This window comes from Podarcis filfolensis (assembly GCF_964270895.1).
Source record: "Podarcis filfolensis genome assembly, chromosome: 1".
In the NCBI taxonomy this organism is placed as follows: Eukaryota; Metazoa; Chordata; class Lepidosauria; order Squamata; family Lacertidae; genus Podarcis; species Podarcis filfolensis.
The window spans coordinates 67,166,604-67,186,564 of NC_139604.1; the positions used below are offsets into that span (position 1 = coordinate 67,166,604).

Genomic DNA, 19,961 nt, shown 5'->3' on the forward strand with positions numbered 1-19,961 from the left:
ACATTTCCTCTGTAATGCCCTTAGCGCAAATGCCACACATTTCCTCTGTAATGCCCTTAGCGCAAATGTGCAGATGGTTCATTCAGTGTTTCTGCATGCTTCCCAGAGCCAAATTCCGTTCCACTTTGTCTTGGACTGGGCTCTGTCAGGCATGCTAGAGCTGCTTCTTCCCTGAAATTCTTTTCAATTTTTAAAATCATCTTGGTCAATTGCCCCCAGTATGGAACAAAAACATTGTTTTTTTAAAAAACTGTTGAATCTGGAAGATAACAATGTTAATAATAATATAAAAATCTAGAAAGATAATATACCATATTTTCCCGTGTATAAGATGATATTTTTTCCCTAGAAACAATAGGCAAAAATTGCGGGTTGTCTTATACACAGCTAGCAGGGGTGGGCGGGCGTGCAGATGATTTGTGGCTGCGGCAATGCGTGCGACTTCTGTTTGCGGGAAGGCTGTAGAGTGCTTGGTGGTGGTGACCCCCCCCCCCCAAAAAAGCTCAACAAGTCTGGGCAATCTCCCCCCAAATTTTTTGTTGCAGTCCAAAAAAATAGGGGTCGTCTTATACATAGGGGCGTGTTATACATGGAAAAATATGGTAGGTTAAACTTCACTTGTAGAAGAGCATTGCTATATTGAAATGAGTGGTTTACTGACACTCTTATTTTTGTTTCATGCTTTACCAATGCAAATTAAAGGAGGAGGCCAGACTGGGAGAGAGAGAAAGCTTTTGGACAGCAGAGATTGATGCTGGTTTTTATTTAAGCTAAAGAATCTCCCTAAACAAGGAGAGGGGCGGACATAGCAGTGAGATTGGTAACCTTGCTGTTCTGAGTTTTAAGATTGCCATATGATGCCAGTGGTTATTTTGTGGACGAGGGTTTCTTATATACACAGTTAATTCTTGCAGACGATAGAGGAATTATTTAATGATTGGGTTTGTGAACCTAAAAAGTGTTAAGCTTTGTTCCCTTTATTTATGATATAAATCTTTAAAGAATGAGATAGACTCATACATTACTTCATCCAGGTCAACAAAAGCTGCACACAGTGTGTATCCACATTGGCACTGGCACGCAGAAGTGATGCACGCTGCAATTGAACTACATGGCATAGACGGGGTTGCAGATTTCCAACTTCATTGTAAAACAAATGAGAAGGTACATTCCTAGGATGCACATGGTATTGCGCCCCACTGTATCTGGTTAGGGCATAGAGTGCTGTCTTATAAACAGGTCAGAATCTGGTCCATCTGGCCCTGGCAACAACTCTCTAGGAGCAGAGGCCTCTCCCTGCCTCACGTTCCTTTAAACTGAAGATGCTAACTTGGGAGCAACACATGCACTCTACCATGAACTCACGGCTCCTGTCCCTTTAAGTATCATTCCAACAACATTATAGTTGTGCGTGCATGCTTGGAAAACTGTAGACCACAGAGCAGATCAGCCCTAGCCCATCCCGGAATGTCCCATTGTGGGGTGCCTCTGCTGGTTGCTGTCAGTGGGGATGCTGCAGCAGCCCTGTATCCTACCTATTCAATGGGCAGAACCTGTCAGAGATGGGCAGAGACCATCAGGGCTGGGCAGAGGGTCCTTCTACCCAATCCATACAAAGACACCAGCCCAGCATTGGTTTTTTTTTGGATTGCAGCCCAAATCTTGTAATGTTTGGAGGTTCTTGTACAGCAAAGTCGTATCCCATCCAGCCACCCATCCATTCAAATATATACAATGACATATATGTTGTATAGGTGATGAACTGCATGGGCTGGTCCTATGGCACTGAAGGCTGCAAATGAGAATATTTAGATAAATGGTGGGGTTCCTGTGCCAAATGCAGTTTCATAGGATGGTAAAAGAGCTTATCAGTCATAGATCATTTCAAGGCCAAACCTCCCAATGTATGCGGGGTTTTGTTTTTTGGTTTTTTTACAGCATGCTTTTAGTAATGTTTTATATGCTGTTTCTCGTGTAATCACATGTAGCGATAGATCAGTTTGTGCTGAATACGGAACTGTCTAAATAAAAAAACACCTTCCGTTTGATTATAAATGTGATGTGCGTCAATTTTACCACCTTTTAAATTCATTGCCACTATAACACCTGAAGCCCATCTGGCTTCCTACCATGAAGATCACGAATTTTAGATGGGCTTCAGCTATTACACTGAAAAGTAATAGCACCTGCAGGGCTTGGGAAGCTTGCAAACCCCTTTATCAACACAACTTGTTATCTATGTATTCTCATCTCTGAATGTTTTTTTTAAAAAAAAGATATTTATTGAAGTTTTACAAAAACATAAATTTACAAAATGAAAAACGGTGTATTCTCATCTCTGAATGAACATGACAACAATGGTCTAAACTACTGGCAACAGGAAACCCAGATGCTCAATCCTGCTTCAAGAGGTTGTCCTTCCAGACCCCAGCATTAAACCAAGACACCCCCCCTTAGTCCATTTCTCTTCAATCAGGCAACACACTGGCAGGGGGCTCCCATTCTTCTCCCCCTGAGCCCACTCCCTGAAATCTGTCCTGATTTTCCCCACAACACTCCAGAGCAGATCTGGGAATATGTCTGGCGTGGGTGGGGGAAATTCCCTTGCACCAGGGCTAATTCTGGCACTAGCGCACAAATTTAGCCCTCTATCTGCAAGGTACTAAGATGGATGCACAGTGATGGTTCGTGATCCCTAAGCCTGGTGGGGCTGCTTTGTGGACAAAGAGGTCATATAGGCAGGGCCAAAGGGGCTTGGTTTTGTTCCCATCCTCCGTTTAAATATCGCAACTCTACAAATATCTGATAATTTCCATCTGCCATCCTATACACAACAGCCTGGCAGTAAGTCCCACGGAGCTCCCATTTTAATTTTTAACTGGGGTTTTATCCTAGTCCCTAGTGCACAAGCCCCTACTGCATATTACACAAAGTTCTGTTTACAATGAAGCATATACTGACATGTGGCACACTCACTTTCAGGATTAATTGCACAACTGGTGATTTCTGCACCCAACCAATAAGAATTTCAAATGTCATTCGCAAGCATAGTCTATGCCAGGGGAAGTGAACCTTTGACCCTCCAGGTGTTGCTGAAGTACAGCTCCCATTAGCCCTAGCAAGCATGACCAATGGCCAGGGATGATGGGAGTTCCAGTTCAGCAAAATCCAGAGGACCAAGGTTTCCCACAGCTGCTCTATGCAGTATTTCATCAGGGGTGACATGTTCAAATGCCTGTCTTCAAATGCCTGGCCACTTTGAAAAGCAGTCGATGATCCCAGCTGATCACAAGCAGCAACGCCAGACTCAAACCCAGGTTTGGACCAGCCCAGCACATGAATGCCACAGTATTCTCAGTACATAAGCAATGCTGCAGCACTGTTCACATCTGGAAAATGTTTTCTTTCCCACTGCTCTGTGAGATCAGTCTCAGGAAAACCCCCCAAAAAACATTGCACCAAAAGTGGCATTCTTCTGAAGCAGGGCTGGGCGAACTTTGGACTTGGCAGATCTATTTTGTTTTTTATTAGAACCTCAACATCTAGCAAAGGGCATGCAGTTAGAATTCAAGAACGGGCTGCTTCAGAGCAGTCTAAGGATTGCTTTTCAGCACCACAGCTGATCTGAGCTCACAGTGCTTTCACAAAGAAGACCACTCCTGGTTAGCTTTCTCCATTTCGGCAGCCTAATTTAGGTGGGAATGGTCATCCTTCTTACGTTCAGCCAAGAGTTAGAACATAAGACTGTAAGAAGAGCCTGCTGGATCAAGCCATTGGCTCATCTAGTCCAGCAACCTCAAAGTGCCCAACCAAATGCTTGTGGGAAACCAGCAAGCAGGTCCTGAGCACACGAACGCTCATTCCTCCTGGGGTTTCCAGCAACTGGCAGTCAAGCCATGGAAGCAGAGCAAAGTCACCATGACTAGTAGCCATTGATAGTCTTGCCCTCCATGAATTTGTCAAACCCCGCCTCTCTCTTTCTCTCCCAGCCCCTCTCTAATCTTTATTAACTTTTCTGTTTTACAATTTACAATATTCATTTAAACAACCTTAAAATATCAGCGACTTCCCTTCTTCACTTTTCCATGGTTCATTTTGCATAACATAAATCCCTGCATATTTTACATAAACTAAACCATTCAGTATTCCATTTTTACATCCATCAAAACTTATTTACACTGTTGAATTTATCTTAATGCTGCCGACGTTTTCAAGTGTATACTATCATCCCCCCCCATATATTCTATAAACATTTTCCAATCTTCTTGTTCTCTTATTCTATATGTTAGTTCTGCAAGCTGCGCATATTCCATCAGTTCTAGTTGCCATTCTTCTTTCGTTGGGACCTCGCTTGTTCTCCATTTTGGGGCTAACAGTAGCAGTAGCAGCTTAAATAAATAACATTTTTAGGTTATTCAAAGGTTATTCAAAAAAAGAGGAAAATGTCAAATCCTCTCTTAAAGCCATCCAAGTTGGTGGCCATCACTGCTTCCCAGGGGAGAAAGTTCCATAGTGCTGCATGAAGAAGTGCTTTTTAAAAATCCATCCCGAATCTTCCAAAATTCAGTTTCACTGGATGTCCAGCCATAATGAAATGCCACTTCATGCTGTCTGGGAGGGAGAATCCATCTACTGCTATTAGCCTGCAGATTGGGGAGAAAGGAACTATTTGCTCAAGGAACTTTTTTAGATTAATAAGAGCATCATCATAGGCCTAGCAAAAGCAGCTGAAGAAGAAAGCAGCCAAGTGGACTAGAGTCGCCTCCGCTCACCAAAATGGTGTTTAAATATTTAATGCTTTGCTGTGTGTGCCGATTCTGTTTGGTTTGGACCACCTTATCTAGTTTGCTCTGCTCTGCTGCTGCATCCTGTTAAAGTGGGTCATCTCCTCATTAACTTTCATCTTTAAATGAAGGTAAAATCTGTTAATTGCTTGAAAAATGGGTTGATGGTATTTGTCTTTGAAATATTTAGTTAGTCTGACTTCCATTTACCTTTAAGAATTAAGGCCCCCAACCTCGTCTGTATTTCAGAACAAGTTATATGCTGAATTTCCACTATCACCTTTGAGGGGGACAATGAGCATTAGCCGAACCTTCTGGTGAACATGTGTTTTGCCAACTCCTGACCTGTAACTGCAATAGCTGTGAGCCAAGGAGAATCCAACATTTGCTGCTGCATCTGTTGCTGCATCTGCTCAATGCTATACCCATTGAGCTATTATACCCCGTCAGAAAATGATGGATTGCTTCTCACTGAGGTGAGCCTGGACCCCACCACTTAACACCACTGGTGGGGGCATTCTTGACTGCATGCTGCTATATTCCATATAATGTTTCCCCCCAAGACAGAAAACTAGCATGTTCTGGGGAAAGCTAGACTAGAATTGTTCACATCTTGTTTTCTATGTGCAACGGTTTATGTTGGAATAGTGGATCATTAACTCCTCCTTGCTCCTCCTTGCACTTGAAGGCGATCTGTTCCTTGATATCGAGGTATCACTTTAGTAAGGTTTATTTGTGAGGTTTCAGTCAAGATCCCCTCAATAATCCACAATGCACATCCAATCTGGCCAGTGTGATGCCCTCTGCCGTACTTGAGGACAGATACCAAAAGATTCCAACTGAGAAATGACTCTGCCCCTGTGAAGATGGCAATCTGGAAACAGTGGCGCATGTTCTCCTGTCCTGCCCCCTTTATAAAGATTTGAGGAATGAGATCATTACCCCACTCTTACTTACCATCCCAGGCCGCCCATCTGCCGCCACATTGTCCTTTCTTTTATCAGATCAAAATGATCAGACAACAGCAAAGGTTACTAGGTTTATCGAGGGTGCAATGAGATTAAGGGCCACTATCTTGGTCATTTGATTGCCTTTTTTACCCATTGTTGTCTTTTTAATTGTATATATTGCTTGTTTTATGTTGCTATGGCCGTTGGCTAATGCGAATAAAGTTTATCTATCATCTATCTATCTATCTATCTATCTATCTATCTATCATCTATCTATCTATCTATCTATCTATCTATCCACAATGCACTAGTTTAGAAGTTCTTTGCTGCTCCTGCTCAGTTCCTGTTTGCACTAGTGCAGCCTCTCTTACAAGGCCCCAGAGCAACCATTTTGTGACTGGTGTCCATAGCAAACCCTGGTTTATTTGCAACATATGTAGCCCACCTTTATTTTACTAGAGAAATGAAGATGGTAATCCCAGGGTATCTCCTATATAGGTACTGACTTGATTGAGACTTGCTTACTAGCAAAAAGGTGGCTGATTCATGTGGCCTCATATTATGGCCTGGTTTCATAAGTGGTCTGTAACACACATAAGATTACCCTTCAGGATTTCTATTGCACCTTTAGGATCAGCCTTTTAAGATGAATGGCCTATGTGTTCCAGGTGAAAAGATATTTTTCCTATACTAAGTGGTGTGAAAATTAGGGTGTGCATTAGATTTGGTGGCACATTAGGTTTGATTGTAAACTTGATAAACACCACTGATATAGCAAATTGTTTTTGGTTTCAAGGTTTTGAAAACTGAGTGCGCATTAGATTCGTGTAAATAAGGCAATCAAATAATCAAATCAAATTGTTCCAAGATATTATTTAAAAGATTTGTTAATATTAAAGCCAGAAGTAGGTAACAGATTAACCTGGGACTTCTCCATGCCAATATTCATAGGAGAATATAAACACCCTCAGTACTATCTCCCAAGGTAGATCCAATAGAGTTATGTTCTATATTTGAGAAATGCATGCTACTTACTTTTAAAGGAAATTGGATCCCTGATAAGGCAGCGTTTGCCAACCTGGTGCCCGTCGGCTGTTTTGCAGCAGATATCTCATCAGCTCCAGCTAGCACAGCCATGATAAGATATACTGACAGAAATCTAACAGATGTTTCAAAGACCTCTTGGGTGTTCATTAAGAAAGACAAAAACTCTGGAGAGGCAGCCTCTTACAGCAAAAACAACCAAGAAACTCATGGCTTATAACATGACAATAATCTAGTCAGAAATTATAGGAGAACTAGGAAAACAATTCATGTTGAAGAAATAAATGTTGAAAGAAAAGAAAAGCATGTCTGTGGTAAATTAAACTGAGAACAAAGTAAAAGTTATAGATGGAAAAAATTAAAAGTCAGTGGCACTGAAAGGAAAACTTGGCAGTTGTGAAAAATGGAGAAATGACAAATGTCAACTAGCTTCCAAAAAAACCCCAACATTTGATCTGAATGGTTTTACTGCATTTAATGTGACAAAATGTGAGTTGACAGCATTATAGCAGAGTGTGAAGCTGGGTATGAGTTCAAAACCAAAGTCAATGTAGCATTGATGGAGGAATAATGTCGACATACATACCAGAAAAACTATGTCAAGGAGAAGGTAAGAGTTCATTAAGCAGAATCTAATGAAGCTATCATAGTGGACCTTCTTGGGCTCCATTCATAATTTCACTCTGGTGTAATTCCCACAAAATCAATTCAGCACTTCACGGTATCTTCTGGAAACAGTTCTAGGTCAGAGAGGAAATACTGCAATAGGCATGTTAAGACTTAGGGAGAAGTGGAAGATAGACAACATTTTCTAACAGGGCTCATCATTACTGAGCCCACAATAGCACAATAACACAATAGCTTGCGTCTTTCTCAGGCAAGTCAGGCTACTCTATCAAGCACAGGCTACTCAGGCGAGCTTCTCTCTCTGTATAGAACACTGAGTCCAGGACTGTGTGATTGATCTGTGGTGAACTGATGGATAGCCCTATATTGAGGGTAGAGGATTGGATTAAATGACATTTTTGTACCTATGATTCCATAGATTGGTTCACACATGAGATGAGCCCATGGACCATTGTATTGTCTTTGTCATGGGCCTGACAGTAGAGTCAAGATTGAGTTTGGATTGCCAGGCCCTGGTGGTGGAGGAGGAGGAGGAGGAGGAGGAAGAAACAAAGAAGGGGCCTAAATGGTGGGAACTGGGGTTGGTGGTGGTAAGGAGATTCCCCATTGTGCCCCAACTTCAGCCATTTTGGAAGCAGGAGAAGGGGTGCCTTCTCCTCCACCTGACCTTTCAGTTAAATAGAGAGCCCTGGTGGAGGCTGGGGGGAGCTGTGGAACCATATGGAAAGGGATGGGACATCTTTGCTGCTTCTAACTAGTTCTAAACTTTTTGCCTGATTCCTAAACTCCAGAATCATGATTCCTGAACTCTATGCCTGCTGCTGAGCCAGTGCTGTTATTTGCCAGAATAAATCTCTCTTCCTTACTTAAATGTAAGAGCTTTTGTGCTGGGCAAAAGCTGGGACATGTTTCCTTTGAACGCTATTATGCTTGAATTGACATCTGGAGATACGACTATTCTATTGATGAGCCTTTGATGGCTAAAGAACACATGGAGGTCCTTCAGCACTTGATGCCTCAGGTTTTAACATGCGGTACACACAGTGAGGAAGTTGCTATTCAGTTGAACCCAGTGCTTTTTTCTGGGGGTATGCAGGAGTACGCATACCCCTAAACATTTTGTGAATCTTTGTACTTTTGTCCATTTACTGTATTTATTTTCCCCGATTTGAACTGTAACATGGTGATTTTCTTGAGTCAAAATGAAAGTACTCCTAAACATTTTTTTTTAAAAAAACCACTAGTTGCACCCTTCAGAACTCTGAAGGAGATGCAATGCCATTTTCATGGGTTTAATGCCATATATTTTTAAAACGCCTCAAACATTTTAGCACATTTATTTCCAAAGCATGTTGCAAGCCAAACATATATTAAACTTGATTTACATCTTCAATCAATGACCTTGACACAGATTTCATCTTAAACACTTTCCCATCTGAACTGGCCTGCCACTCCAACTGGGTCAAGTTAAGCTCAGTATGTGGACCACTCTGAAAAAGATGGTATTCGGTAGTGGATGAGAACACCGAACAGACATTTGGAACATCTTCTCCCCATTAAAAAGTGACTCAGCAAATTCAGCCTCAAATCTGATCAGGTCAATGCCCATCATGGCCAACAATTAGCCCAGAATTACCAGGACCATTCCCTTTTATAGAGTGGCAGACTGCGGCTTACTGCCGAAGGGACTGAACTGCTGTCAGCATTTTATCTGCTGCTGAGCTTTCGTTTGCAGGACCTCCATCCAATTACATCCCAGCCCTCCTCAGTTGGAGATCTGAGCTAAGCGTAGCGAAGCTGGGAAGGTGTGTGTGTGTAAGTGCCGAGGAGGGGGCAAAGCTTTCCTCATTGCGTTCATCAGCATTCCTCTTCCTTTCCCCTCCCTACTCTTACAAGAATTTGCCGGCAAAAAGACAGATACTTACTTTGGCAGTAGATAAATCTCGGAAAACCCTAATGCACATGTTGACGAAGAGCGTGGAAGCAGCATCTAAATGCGTCAGGAATCTGTTGGTATTAGAAATGTCTGCTGTTGTGCCCATATGTCTGCTTATTTCCATACTAAAGACATTTACTGTATACATTTGCCACAAGGGAAAACTGCTGTCTACTCTTTAGCAGTATTACTGGAAGAGCAGTATTGTATTTGTATTCGGCGGACTCTCCCATTTCCAGGACATGCACAGATCTTCATTCTGTAGCCCTTATCGCTGAAAGAGTTCTTCAGACTATCTTTCACCACCCAGCCAATTAGTGAACACTTCTCATTATGCTTCCCCCTGTCTGCCATATGTAACTTGCTACAGCCAGCCGTGGCAAAGAGATTCTTCTTCTACCCCCACCTCCTCCTTTCCCCCCGTTCTTTTCTTTTCTTTTCTTTGGCGTATCGCTCTCAGCAAAGTGAGTGATCGTTAACAGCACAGAGGCTGGATAAAGCTTACAAATGAACGGCTCAGAGTTGAGCTGCAAATGCAGCAGCTTTTTGTAATTCAAATTAAGCTAATAGCACGGTAACAAATTGCTGTTAATATTAGATTAACTTCTTTGGAAAGATATGAATTCGTGAGAGTTAAGATTGCCTGGAGCTGGCCTGGCCAATGAAAGGAATGCAGTCGAGGGAAAAGGTGGTTGTGGTGGCGGCGGCAGCAGCAGCGGCTCTCTGAAATACAGATGTACTGGGAAGCGAAAGAGGTATAATGGAAACGAAGTCAGCATTGGCAGAACAATCACCACAGCATTACGGATTCGGTGGGAGAAGACAGCTTTGGTTATTCCAACATGGTGTAAGCCTGAATTAAAATAAGACCAAACACTTTCCAATACAATGATCATAGTTGATCATTGTTCAGTTTCGGGTGCGGACAAACTCTACTTTGACAGGATCTTCTTTTTTGTTTTTACCGGAATCCGGTCAGGCAAGGACTTCCTCCTGCATCACTGAACCGTTGGTCAGTCCTAGAATTCCTGTGGTTTCTAAATTTACAAAACAAGAGTGGATGTTCATGATCTATTAACAGCTAAGGCTTCACCAGTCCAGAACAGATTTTCAGGGTGCAGGGGAAAGGTGAAAACCCCTGCAAGTAGAAAGGCCATTGTTCAGTGACAGAGTAATGCTTTGCGTGCAAAAAATTCCAGGTTCGGTAAAATCGCCAGCATCTTTAGGTAGGGCTGAGAAAGACTCCCATCTGAACACCTGACGGTATGTGCCATCTGATTTCCTATTTACCAGACCAATCCGAATTTTGTGGTACCTATGCCTTGATAAGTAACTCCTGTTTTGCCTTTCTAGACCTCTAGAAGTTACATCTCTCTCTCTCTCCCTCTGCCTCTGCATAGTTTGTTTCTAGAACCACATGGTCACGTGAACCAGGCCTCAGAAGTTGAGCAGCATGCACTTTTTTTCTTTTTGCAGCATCCAGCAGCATCTATAAATGGACTCAAAAGTAAGATTCATTAAGGTTCAAGCACCAGGGGCAGGGATTAACTTGTTCTCAATGCAGGGTCTGATTCAAAAGCTTAAATGCCTCACTATAGGCCAGTGGTCACTAAACTGATTAAGAGGTGGTTATCTTTATCAGCAAAAAGGCTATCTGCTAATACTAAATGCCATTTACCCGGCTCTGATTCCGTGAATGAATATTTATGCCAAGTGATGAGTACAGCACCATCAAAAGGTTCCTCCCCCCGTTTCCGTTCTTCAGAGCTGCAGCGATTATTCAGCGGCAGGTCTGGTCTTCAATACTTGTTTCTATTAAGCAAATTTGCAGTGTTCACACAAAATTCATGATTGCATTTTTATTCCACTTTTTTTTTTTAAAAAAGGAAATCATTCCTTTGCACCTAAGAATGTGGGTCACGGCAGGAGGGCCTTATTCAACACACACATATATATTTATGTACACCGTTATATAGATTCTGTACAATCTCTCTCCCAGGTTTTATGTGAAATTCTGGCTGTTTTGTTGCAGCTCCTGTGAAAGCCGATCAATAATTCCTTGCGATTTATTTCTTTTTTTACAAATGTTTTTTCCCCCCGCTTGCCAAACTTACATCGTGGAAATAATTCAAAAAGCCATTTGCATGGGCACACGAGCATTGAGCTGTTCTGAATGCAACGAGATGAAAGGCAGGGAAATGCAAACAGGATTTGCATGGGAGTCCATGTGGCGAAGATGCTAAACAAATGAGATTCCCGGAGCCTCAGCGAGCTGTGCTATGGCCCTGAAGTGCAACTAACTTTCTAGCGATTCATGTGTGCATTCCAAATCTCCCTCCTTTATACTAAAGTTTTGGGGGAAACAACAAGAACAGCAGCTGGCAGATTGACTAGAGAAAAGTGGACCTGTCGCCCTGGGGCTTAGGTTTGGGGCGTTTCAATTGTGGGTATCTCTGGCATGGACCTGGCACCAGAGCTGCTTGCACAGCCATTCTCAAGTTAACTCAGCATGGCCTGCATCTGCATTACAGCAGAATGAGCTGTGATGGTTCCAGTTCAGATCTTTACCAGCTAGTGAGTTTTTGCATGGTGGAGGAGCAAGCGCAACACCACACACACAATACAGATGCCCAGATCGCATGACAGTACGATTGACATGATGCTTGCACTCGCAGAAAGGCAGGGGACAGAGGGAGGAGGGAAGAGATATAGCAGGCATTTGGCATCTGTAGAACTGAGGTGGCCACTAAACCCTGATGACTATGTTCCACCGCCACTTCTAGATGCTGAATACCTGCTGCTAGAAACCATGGGAGGGGAGTGTCAGGGAACTGCCATCGGAACTAGCGGAGGAGGCGAGGCTCCACAGCGATGCTGGAGAGGGGCCAAGCAGGGAGAGAGGCAGGTCTCCGGCTGGGGAAGAAAATCAGCGCAACACCAGGGCAGAGAGGGGGCTCCAGGACTCTTCGCAGGAGACCAGCGAGGAGAGCACAGGTCCTCCGCTGCCCACACCCACCCTGCGCAGAAGACTTCCGCGCAGGGAAAGTAGGCGGCGACTTGGCGTCAAAGAACTTCTTTGCTGGAAGAGGTTTAAGAAACGCCCACTGACGGATTCTGCCAGCGACTGAACAGCCACGGAGTGGATAGCTGTCCAGCGAGAAACGGTTTAACCAGCCAACCTAGCCCAGAGCGGCGGTAACTTACGCACAAGCAACCCCTAAAGCCATTACAGGGAGATTATTTGATGCACACAGGTCCTGATTGTTTGCTTCCCATGGGAATCTGGTTGGCCACTGTGAGAAGAGATGCTGGCTGTGTTCCAGTCCAAACTTCTCCCTGACGTGCAACATGTCTGAAGCGAGCCATGTTTTACCCTGGTGGAAGGCAAGCTCCAGGAAACCATTATGACCATAAGAAGAATTACTTACAAGACTGGTAACTGTTGAGGATACCATTTTGGGCACATGAATAACAGCTTCCACATTCACACATCTAACCTGTCTTAAGAAAGACATTCCCATTAGAAATATGAAAACTGTTTGAAATCACTAGCAACTTCATTGCTCAGATCTTGGATTCCGTGGATGCAAAAAGCATCAAAGGAAGGTGAAGCAAGAGGTCAGCTCAAGCTGCACTGCTGGGTACCCTCCTTGAGAGTAAATACCTAAGGTCAGTGTGGTTTATTTTCAAGTAAACTGGAGTGCATCAGGCTAAACGATTACTGGGAAACACCTTTTGATAAATGGGTGATGATCTGGAACATACAATACAGTCAAACCTCTTCTTACATCCACCTCCGCTCGCGTCCATTTTGCCCAACGTCCGTGGCAAACCCGGAAGTAACCGGCGGGTTTGCCGCCATTTGCACATGCACAGGAGCAGCGATTGCTGTTCACGCATGTGCAGGAGCGGGCAATTGCCACCCACGCCTGCGCACAATGGCACCTCTCCCAGAGACCCATTTCAACTTCTGGACGGGCCTCCGAAACGGATTGTGGTCATGTGTGTATGTGTGAATGCATTACGTATACCTTGTGTTATATATATCAGTGTCAGTGGGATGGTGCCTGGGGAGGGGAAAGTTTGTATTGGTTTTGGGAGGAAAGTTGCCACTTTGCATTGGGACCATGGCATGTGTGTGTGCGGGCAGGGAAGTTAAATCTTAAATGGCAAATGCAGTCATGCACGTGTTTCATGTCTCACTGAGGTTGACGCCAAGTTGCAACTGTCCTTTCCCTTAGTTAGTACCTTAAAAAAACCAAGTTATGACACTTCCCCAAACATGTTCGGCAATTCAGCTATCTGAACATGTTCTTCTTGGAGCACCTTACTGAGGCTCACATCTCTTTGTTGCTTTTGGGGAGCATTTTGTTTAATGCTGCCATCCGTCTTTCCTGCTGTTGGACGTCCTTCATCATAGTCTTTTGCGCTGTTTCATCACCTCCCTTTCCACAAGCCCCAGGAATTCCTAGAAAAGGAATTGTAATCTGCTCTTACATGTTTCTGTCCCATCTCCTCTCTCTGAAGTGCTACCAAGCACAGCAGTCCTGCCACAAGCTTTCTTCTGTGCTCCTCTTCTCAGCCACGGCCAGCACTCCTCCCCTTGCTTCCCATGAAAAGCCCTTGTTCTGCAAAAACCCACCCGTCACCTTTTATATTCCAAGGGCCCAAGTCATTTCCAGCACTTGTTTCTTCTGCTGCCACTGAAAGTTTAGTACTGGGGCGGTGGGACTATTCCTATTGAAAAAGTGGTTACAGTGGGGAGGACTTTTTGTTTGAGAGGTAAGGGTTATCAAAGAGGGCTGCAAAGGTTTTGTGAGGATTGACTAGAAATAGGGGAGGGAGTGGTGCTTTAGGACTGGTTTCTCCCTCCCCTCTTTTTTTGCTCAGGGTTATGCTGAAAGCCAAATTATCTCTGTAACCTGCCTTGTTTCTCTAATGGTATGATAACGGGTTATGCAAAGGGCTTCTCACAGAGGAGGTAGCAGGGCAACTAACCCACCTTAGATGAAAGAGACCATGGCTTGTTTGAGCAGTCACATTTGCACATCAGGATAAACCATAGTTTCTGGCCTACTATGGTTTACCGTGACTGAGCAGGATGTTGGTGTATGCTGCCTGATTGCTCCCTCTTGACTCTTCCCCTCACACAAGCAAAACATACCATAAACCTGCAATTAGGTTTGGCTTCTCATTATGTCCAAACCCAGGACTGTGGTTTGTAGCTAACTAACAAGCCATGGTCATTTGCAAGTCTTAAACAATGGTTTGCGGGTGGCTTATAGATTCCAGATTGTGACATGATGGGGGACAAGATGTAATCAGGATGCCGAGCTGAATTGCAGCATCCTTGCTTGTTTCTCTTGCTCATGCCAGATGAAGAATGAAGTGGGGGCAATGGTATATCATGGCAAACCATTAAAAACCAGAAACTGGTTTATTGTACTGTGATCCTGGTTTGTTCAACAAACCATGGCTTAGTATTACATCCAAACACAGCCAGTATTCTGCAGTTTGGACACACTGTTATGAGTAGTAACAGCCTATGCCCCATACCTGTTGTTGTTTAAAAAGTTGACTGACTTTTCCCTGTTTAAAGTTCCCACCCATTCCCCCAGGAATGAGCTAGACAACCCTGAAAGAAGTTTGTGTTCTTTCAATGTGACACTCAACGTAACCTGGGAGCAGTGGAATCTTGCAACAAAATCTTCCATCGGAAATGACATACAAAATGTTGTTTGCAATGACTCCGTAATGTGCTTGGTTCTGCTGTAAGGGATATATACCAAGCTGGTCAAAGCACCCAGATGCTGGTCCAGGTGTCCTATTAGAATAATGGCAATAGATATTCAGAGGTGGGGAGAGCCGGTGTAGTTCATCTCCTCTAATGGATCAGCACAATTACTGTCCACAGTGGCCATGTGGTAAAGAAGAGACGCCCTATGGACACCACTGTTTCCACAGCTTAGCTGGATGGGGTGAGGGTAGGGATGAGGCAGGAATTGTGGAGGCACACCAGTGTGAGTGCTGAATTGGCTGTGCCTGCACACTGGTGCAGCCATGCCCTTGTGGATGCATGATTCCAGCCTTGTCCAAGGGAGCTGCAACATTGCCCAGGTCAAGAGGGCAACACCATGGCTCTGCCTCACCGGCCTGGGCTGCAGTGGCTGTGCATTTGAATTGGGTGCTATCATGTATAAGGAAGTTCTTTTCTACAGGCATCCCCTGGAACAGGGGTCGGCAAGGCTTACCAGGCATGGGCTGGATCACTCCCGCGGAGTTCCTCCATGGGCCGGACTGGCGCAGTGCGATGCCGGAAATTGTGTCTGTGGATGTCCGTGGCACCAGAAATTGCTTCTGCACATGCCCAGATGCAGAAAGTCACACCTGTGCAGAAGCTATTTTCGGCGCCACAGACATGTGCAGATGCGATTTCTGGCACCTGGGCACACGCAGAAGCGATTTCCGGAGCTGTGGAAGAGAGTCCCCGTGCCGCACTGCGCCGGTTTAGCCTTAGGTTGCCGACCTCTGCCCTGGAACCTGAATAGTTCTCTCTACAGCATCTCTCCTCCTTTTACTCTGTAGGTAGGCTTATACAATCAGCAGGATCAAATGATAAAGCTGGGGTTGCTGACATTTTGGAGCCCACAGGACCATCTGCAAGCAGAATAAACCATTGTGGGCATCACACACACACGGCAGCCAAGCACGCAACACAAGCTATTAGATTGGCTACAACAGAATGCATCTTCCAAGTCTCTTTTCAGTGGAGCAGGGGGGACTGGAACCCTGGGGTGCCAGAGAAAGTCTTAGTGGTCAGATTGGCGACCCCTGATTTCCTGGCATATGTCACTCCAGGTTGCTGTGGTTTGGTGGGAAGGATCATAGCTCAGTGGTAGAACACCTGCTTTGCACACAGAAGGTCCCAGATTCAATTTTCAGCACGTTGTCTGTCAGGGTAGACAATATTGAGCCAGATGGACCAATAGGTAGCTTCCTATGTTCCTGCTGGCTGGTTTAAATATTATTCAGTATTGAAGAAAAGCTCCCTGAATACAGAAATAAAAGGTATGTCATAGAGAAGGCTAGGATTCTTAGGCTAATGAAGAGCCCTAGGACAGAACTTCTCTTCTGCAATCTCAGACCACTCTGAGAGCTTCCACATGGAGAAACTTGTGTGCACTGAGTGACATGGCTTCTTCCTATGTGAACACCGCCAGAGCAAATAATCGCTTAAAGATGGCCAGGAAACATTCATATTTTTTTTTTAATTCACACCTGTAATAAAATTGCATTACATTTTTCATAAAATAAATGTTCCAGTTTATATACAGAAAAAACAGACTGTACAGAGCCCTCCCCCAAATATCCCCCCCAAAAACTCACGAACATACAGGCAATGCAGTGCTCAGCTAAGCAGGCACAACTGTACATCTAAAATTGTAACTGCTTTGTGTTGTGGGGAGGGGGGAAAATACTACAATGTATAGAGTCCTTTGTGGACCGAGAATTAAAAAAATATTGCAGGCAAGCTGACAGACGCCCTTCACTGCTAGTGCGGCTGAACGTCCATCCCACAGTGTTTCAGCAAAGCAGGGTTTGTTATTGAACTTGGGGCTCAAAGCTCCCGTTCAGCTGCCCCTCCTCATAGTCCATCTGACACAAGATCATGTTGTTCTTCAGGAAAAATTTGTCTCCCACGCAAAATCTAGAACACAGAAGAAAAAGAAGAGATCATTTACCTAAGGAAAGAAAAAACAAGAATCTCTTTTTCCTGACCTTAAGTAGGCAAGTAATGCATCATTTTAAAGGTCTTTATGTTTTCTCTTCCATTGGCCTTTGAGAAAAACAGAGGTGGTTATGTTGTGCGTCTTTTTCACCCCCACCTGAAAATATTTAATTTATTTACAAATACTTTTCTATTACCACCACATCAGGAATGAAAAACACTTCTCAAAGAGATGAACATATAATCAACACAAAAGCAAAAAGTTTTTTTTTTTTTAAAAAAAAGGGGCAGTGGGAATCAGAAGAACATAAAACTGGGTCGTATGGCAGGGTAAGCTTGTATAGATAGAAATGCTCCACAAAGATAGATTCAGATCACGCTTTTTGAGCTGCTATGAGCTGATTAAGAAACCCAAGAAGGGGGATTGGCCCTAACATTAGGCGAAGTTAGATGATTTGGTTCAAATGGCAAGTTTTAAAGGGCATAAAATGATCAGTAATTTGGCTTATGATCATATTTTTAAACACCAAAGTGAGGGGTAGGAGAGAAGAATGTCATTAAGATTTTCTGCCTATAGCATGAAAAGGTCTAGAGGCCTTCAATTATGACTGTTAATTGGAAAGGTAAAATTAACCCGGTGATTCCAGGGGCCACAAACCAGGCTTATTTAACTTGTTTGGCTCTGAGTTTGCAATGCATCAGACGCTTCTGGCAATCCTTTAATAAATCAGCCCCTTTATGTTTAGTTACACACACTTTCTCAGTGACCTATGAGAGGTCCAGTACCAGGCTGAGACCTGCAGGTGAGAACTGGAAGATCTGCCCAGTAGTGGGCAGGTGGGGGAGCCAGGACCATGGACAGCTCACTGTGGAGCAGGATGGAATTCAGGCCCAATACAGATTCAGGTCAGACAGGGCGCTTCCATACGGTAAGTTATTGTGGACTCAGGGCTGCTCCTGCATGCCACTTTTGCACAGCATCCATATGACAGTGATTGCATAAAAAATGATGTTCTGTATCATTTTTACAATTTAATCTGGATTTTCCATTTCTGTGGGAAATCTGATAAGTAAAAAAATAAAAGAATCGCAAATAGTAAATGCAGAATAAATTAGGGAAGTGGGGAATGGGAGGGCATTTCGATCAGGATGACATTATGTGGTGGGTGAGAAAAGCTTGCAGCACAGGGTCCACAGTAAATGGCTGTGTGGAAGCATCTTAACTTGTGTTCTGGTGCTTTATGTCCAGCCTATTATGTTCTGCAGTGAGCTGTCCGTGGTCCTGGCCCTTTGCTTATACACCTGCTGAACACTTCCAGTGCTCATCTAAGGTCTCAACCTGGTACTGTATGTAGGTGGTGCCTTCTGTCTTTAAATGCAACTGGGTTCTGCACACACACACATACATATGAGTCCCCATTCTTTGTATCACCCATCAAATTATAAAGGGTCCGACTTACGATCTCTAAAAGTGTAACCCCTTGCAAACACCCACACCTTCATTCCAAGTCTGCCATAAATCTGCAAGCCCCTGTTGGTATTGAACCTAACTGAATTTGCTAAACCTTAAAAACAAGGATCTCCACTATTACATTCACCTGATATGTAGTCTAGTTGACAGAAACAGTAGTCTGAAAGAGCCATGGCCTATGCTCATCTTAGTTACCAAATGAGAACTTGCAATGGAACTGTCTCTTCTCTTGGCCTCTTCCCATCTTAAAACTTAATCCATGTATAAAAGGTAAACGTAAAGGACCCCTGACAGTTAAGTCCAGTTTGAATGACTCTGGGGTTGCGGCGCTCATCTCACTTTACTGGCCAAGGGAGCCGACGTTTGTCCGCAGACAGTTTTTCCGGGTCATGTGGCCAACATGACTAAGCCGCTTCTGGTGAAACCAGAGCAGCGCACGGAAATCTATGTCTAGGTAATTTGTTTACGTTGTATATGGAATATTGCACCAACATAATATGAGCCATGTGCTATTTATTGGCTGTGAGTCCTGGAAGACTCACTCCAGCTGCAGAAGCTGAGGCTGCTGACCATACTCTTGGGCTGGGGGTGTTGTTTATGTGGTTTTGCTGTGTGGGGGTTGTTGCCGTTATTGATATTAATTTTTTTTTTGTATCTTTATTTTTGATCTTATGATTTATGTGGAAATTGTTCTGTTTGGTTGTGTACTTTTGGATGTTTTATTTATTGTTTGACTACTTTTGTTATGTATGTGATTATGCATTTTTTTACATGTTGCAATCCCCCCTGAGCATGGTTCCAGCTATGGAAAGGCGGCATACAAATAAAATGATGTATGCATGTATTTCCTTTGACATTCATGTTACTTTTGATGAATGATGAGTAAGAAATGCAGCCTCCCAAAGCACAATTCTCCCACCCACACATTAAGCAGAAGGGACAGTTGGATCATGGCAGCTAATCCTGTCCCTATAGGTGTACCTCATCCCCAGTGTCTTCACATTAAAAACAGGGCTATGCACACATAGCATTGGCCACTTGTGAGATCATTTAGGTAAGGCTGAAATAACTTTGCCAGGCCCATAACAAAGACTAGCAACTGAACTATAGGCACCAAGGCAAACTGTCTTCCTACTTTCTACTTTGCTGGGATGCAACACTCGATTGTATTCAGGGCTGTGCAAGAGGCATAATTTGAAAGGCAAGGCTAGAGAATACTTCATGCACGCCAAGTGTATGACTGGAGTGGAGGTGTCAGCCTTTGCACTTTGGTGGGTACTTAATGCATTTACTCTCAACTGAGGGACCAGGAACCCGCTAAACACACTGAAAGGTAACTTGTTCTCTGGCAGCAAGAAACTTGCTTATATCACCAGAGAGTCTTACTGCTAAGCTTTGGAAAATGAATTTGCAGTACTCA

General features: G+C 43.8%; 2 protein-coding genes across 7 annotated transcripts in view; both read right to left on the reverse strand.

Moving 5' to 3' along the window:
- RIC3 (RIC3 acetylcholine receptor chaperone) overlaps positions 1-19,961 on the reverse strand; it is a 134,994-nt gene that overhangs the window by 69,220 nt on the left and 45,813 nt on the right. The window lies entirely within an intron of this gene.
- Positions 16,591-19,961, reverse strand: part of LMO1 (LIM domain only 1) — a 103,061-nt gene continuing 99,690 nt past the window's right edge. For all 6 annotated transcript variants that reach the window (XM_083590458.1, XM_083590457.1, XM_083590461.1 and 3 more), the window contains exon 4: positions 16,591-17,049. In XM_083590458.1, coding sequence (XP_083446584.1) covers positions 16,944-17,049 — 106 coding nt within the window. In that variant the 3' untranslated portion in view covers positions 16,591-16,943. The remainder of the gene's footprint in view (positions 17,050-19,961) is intronic.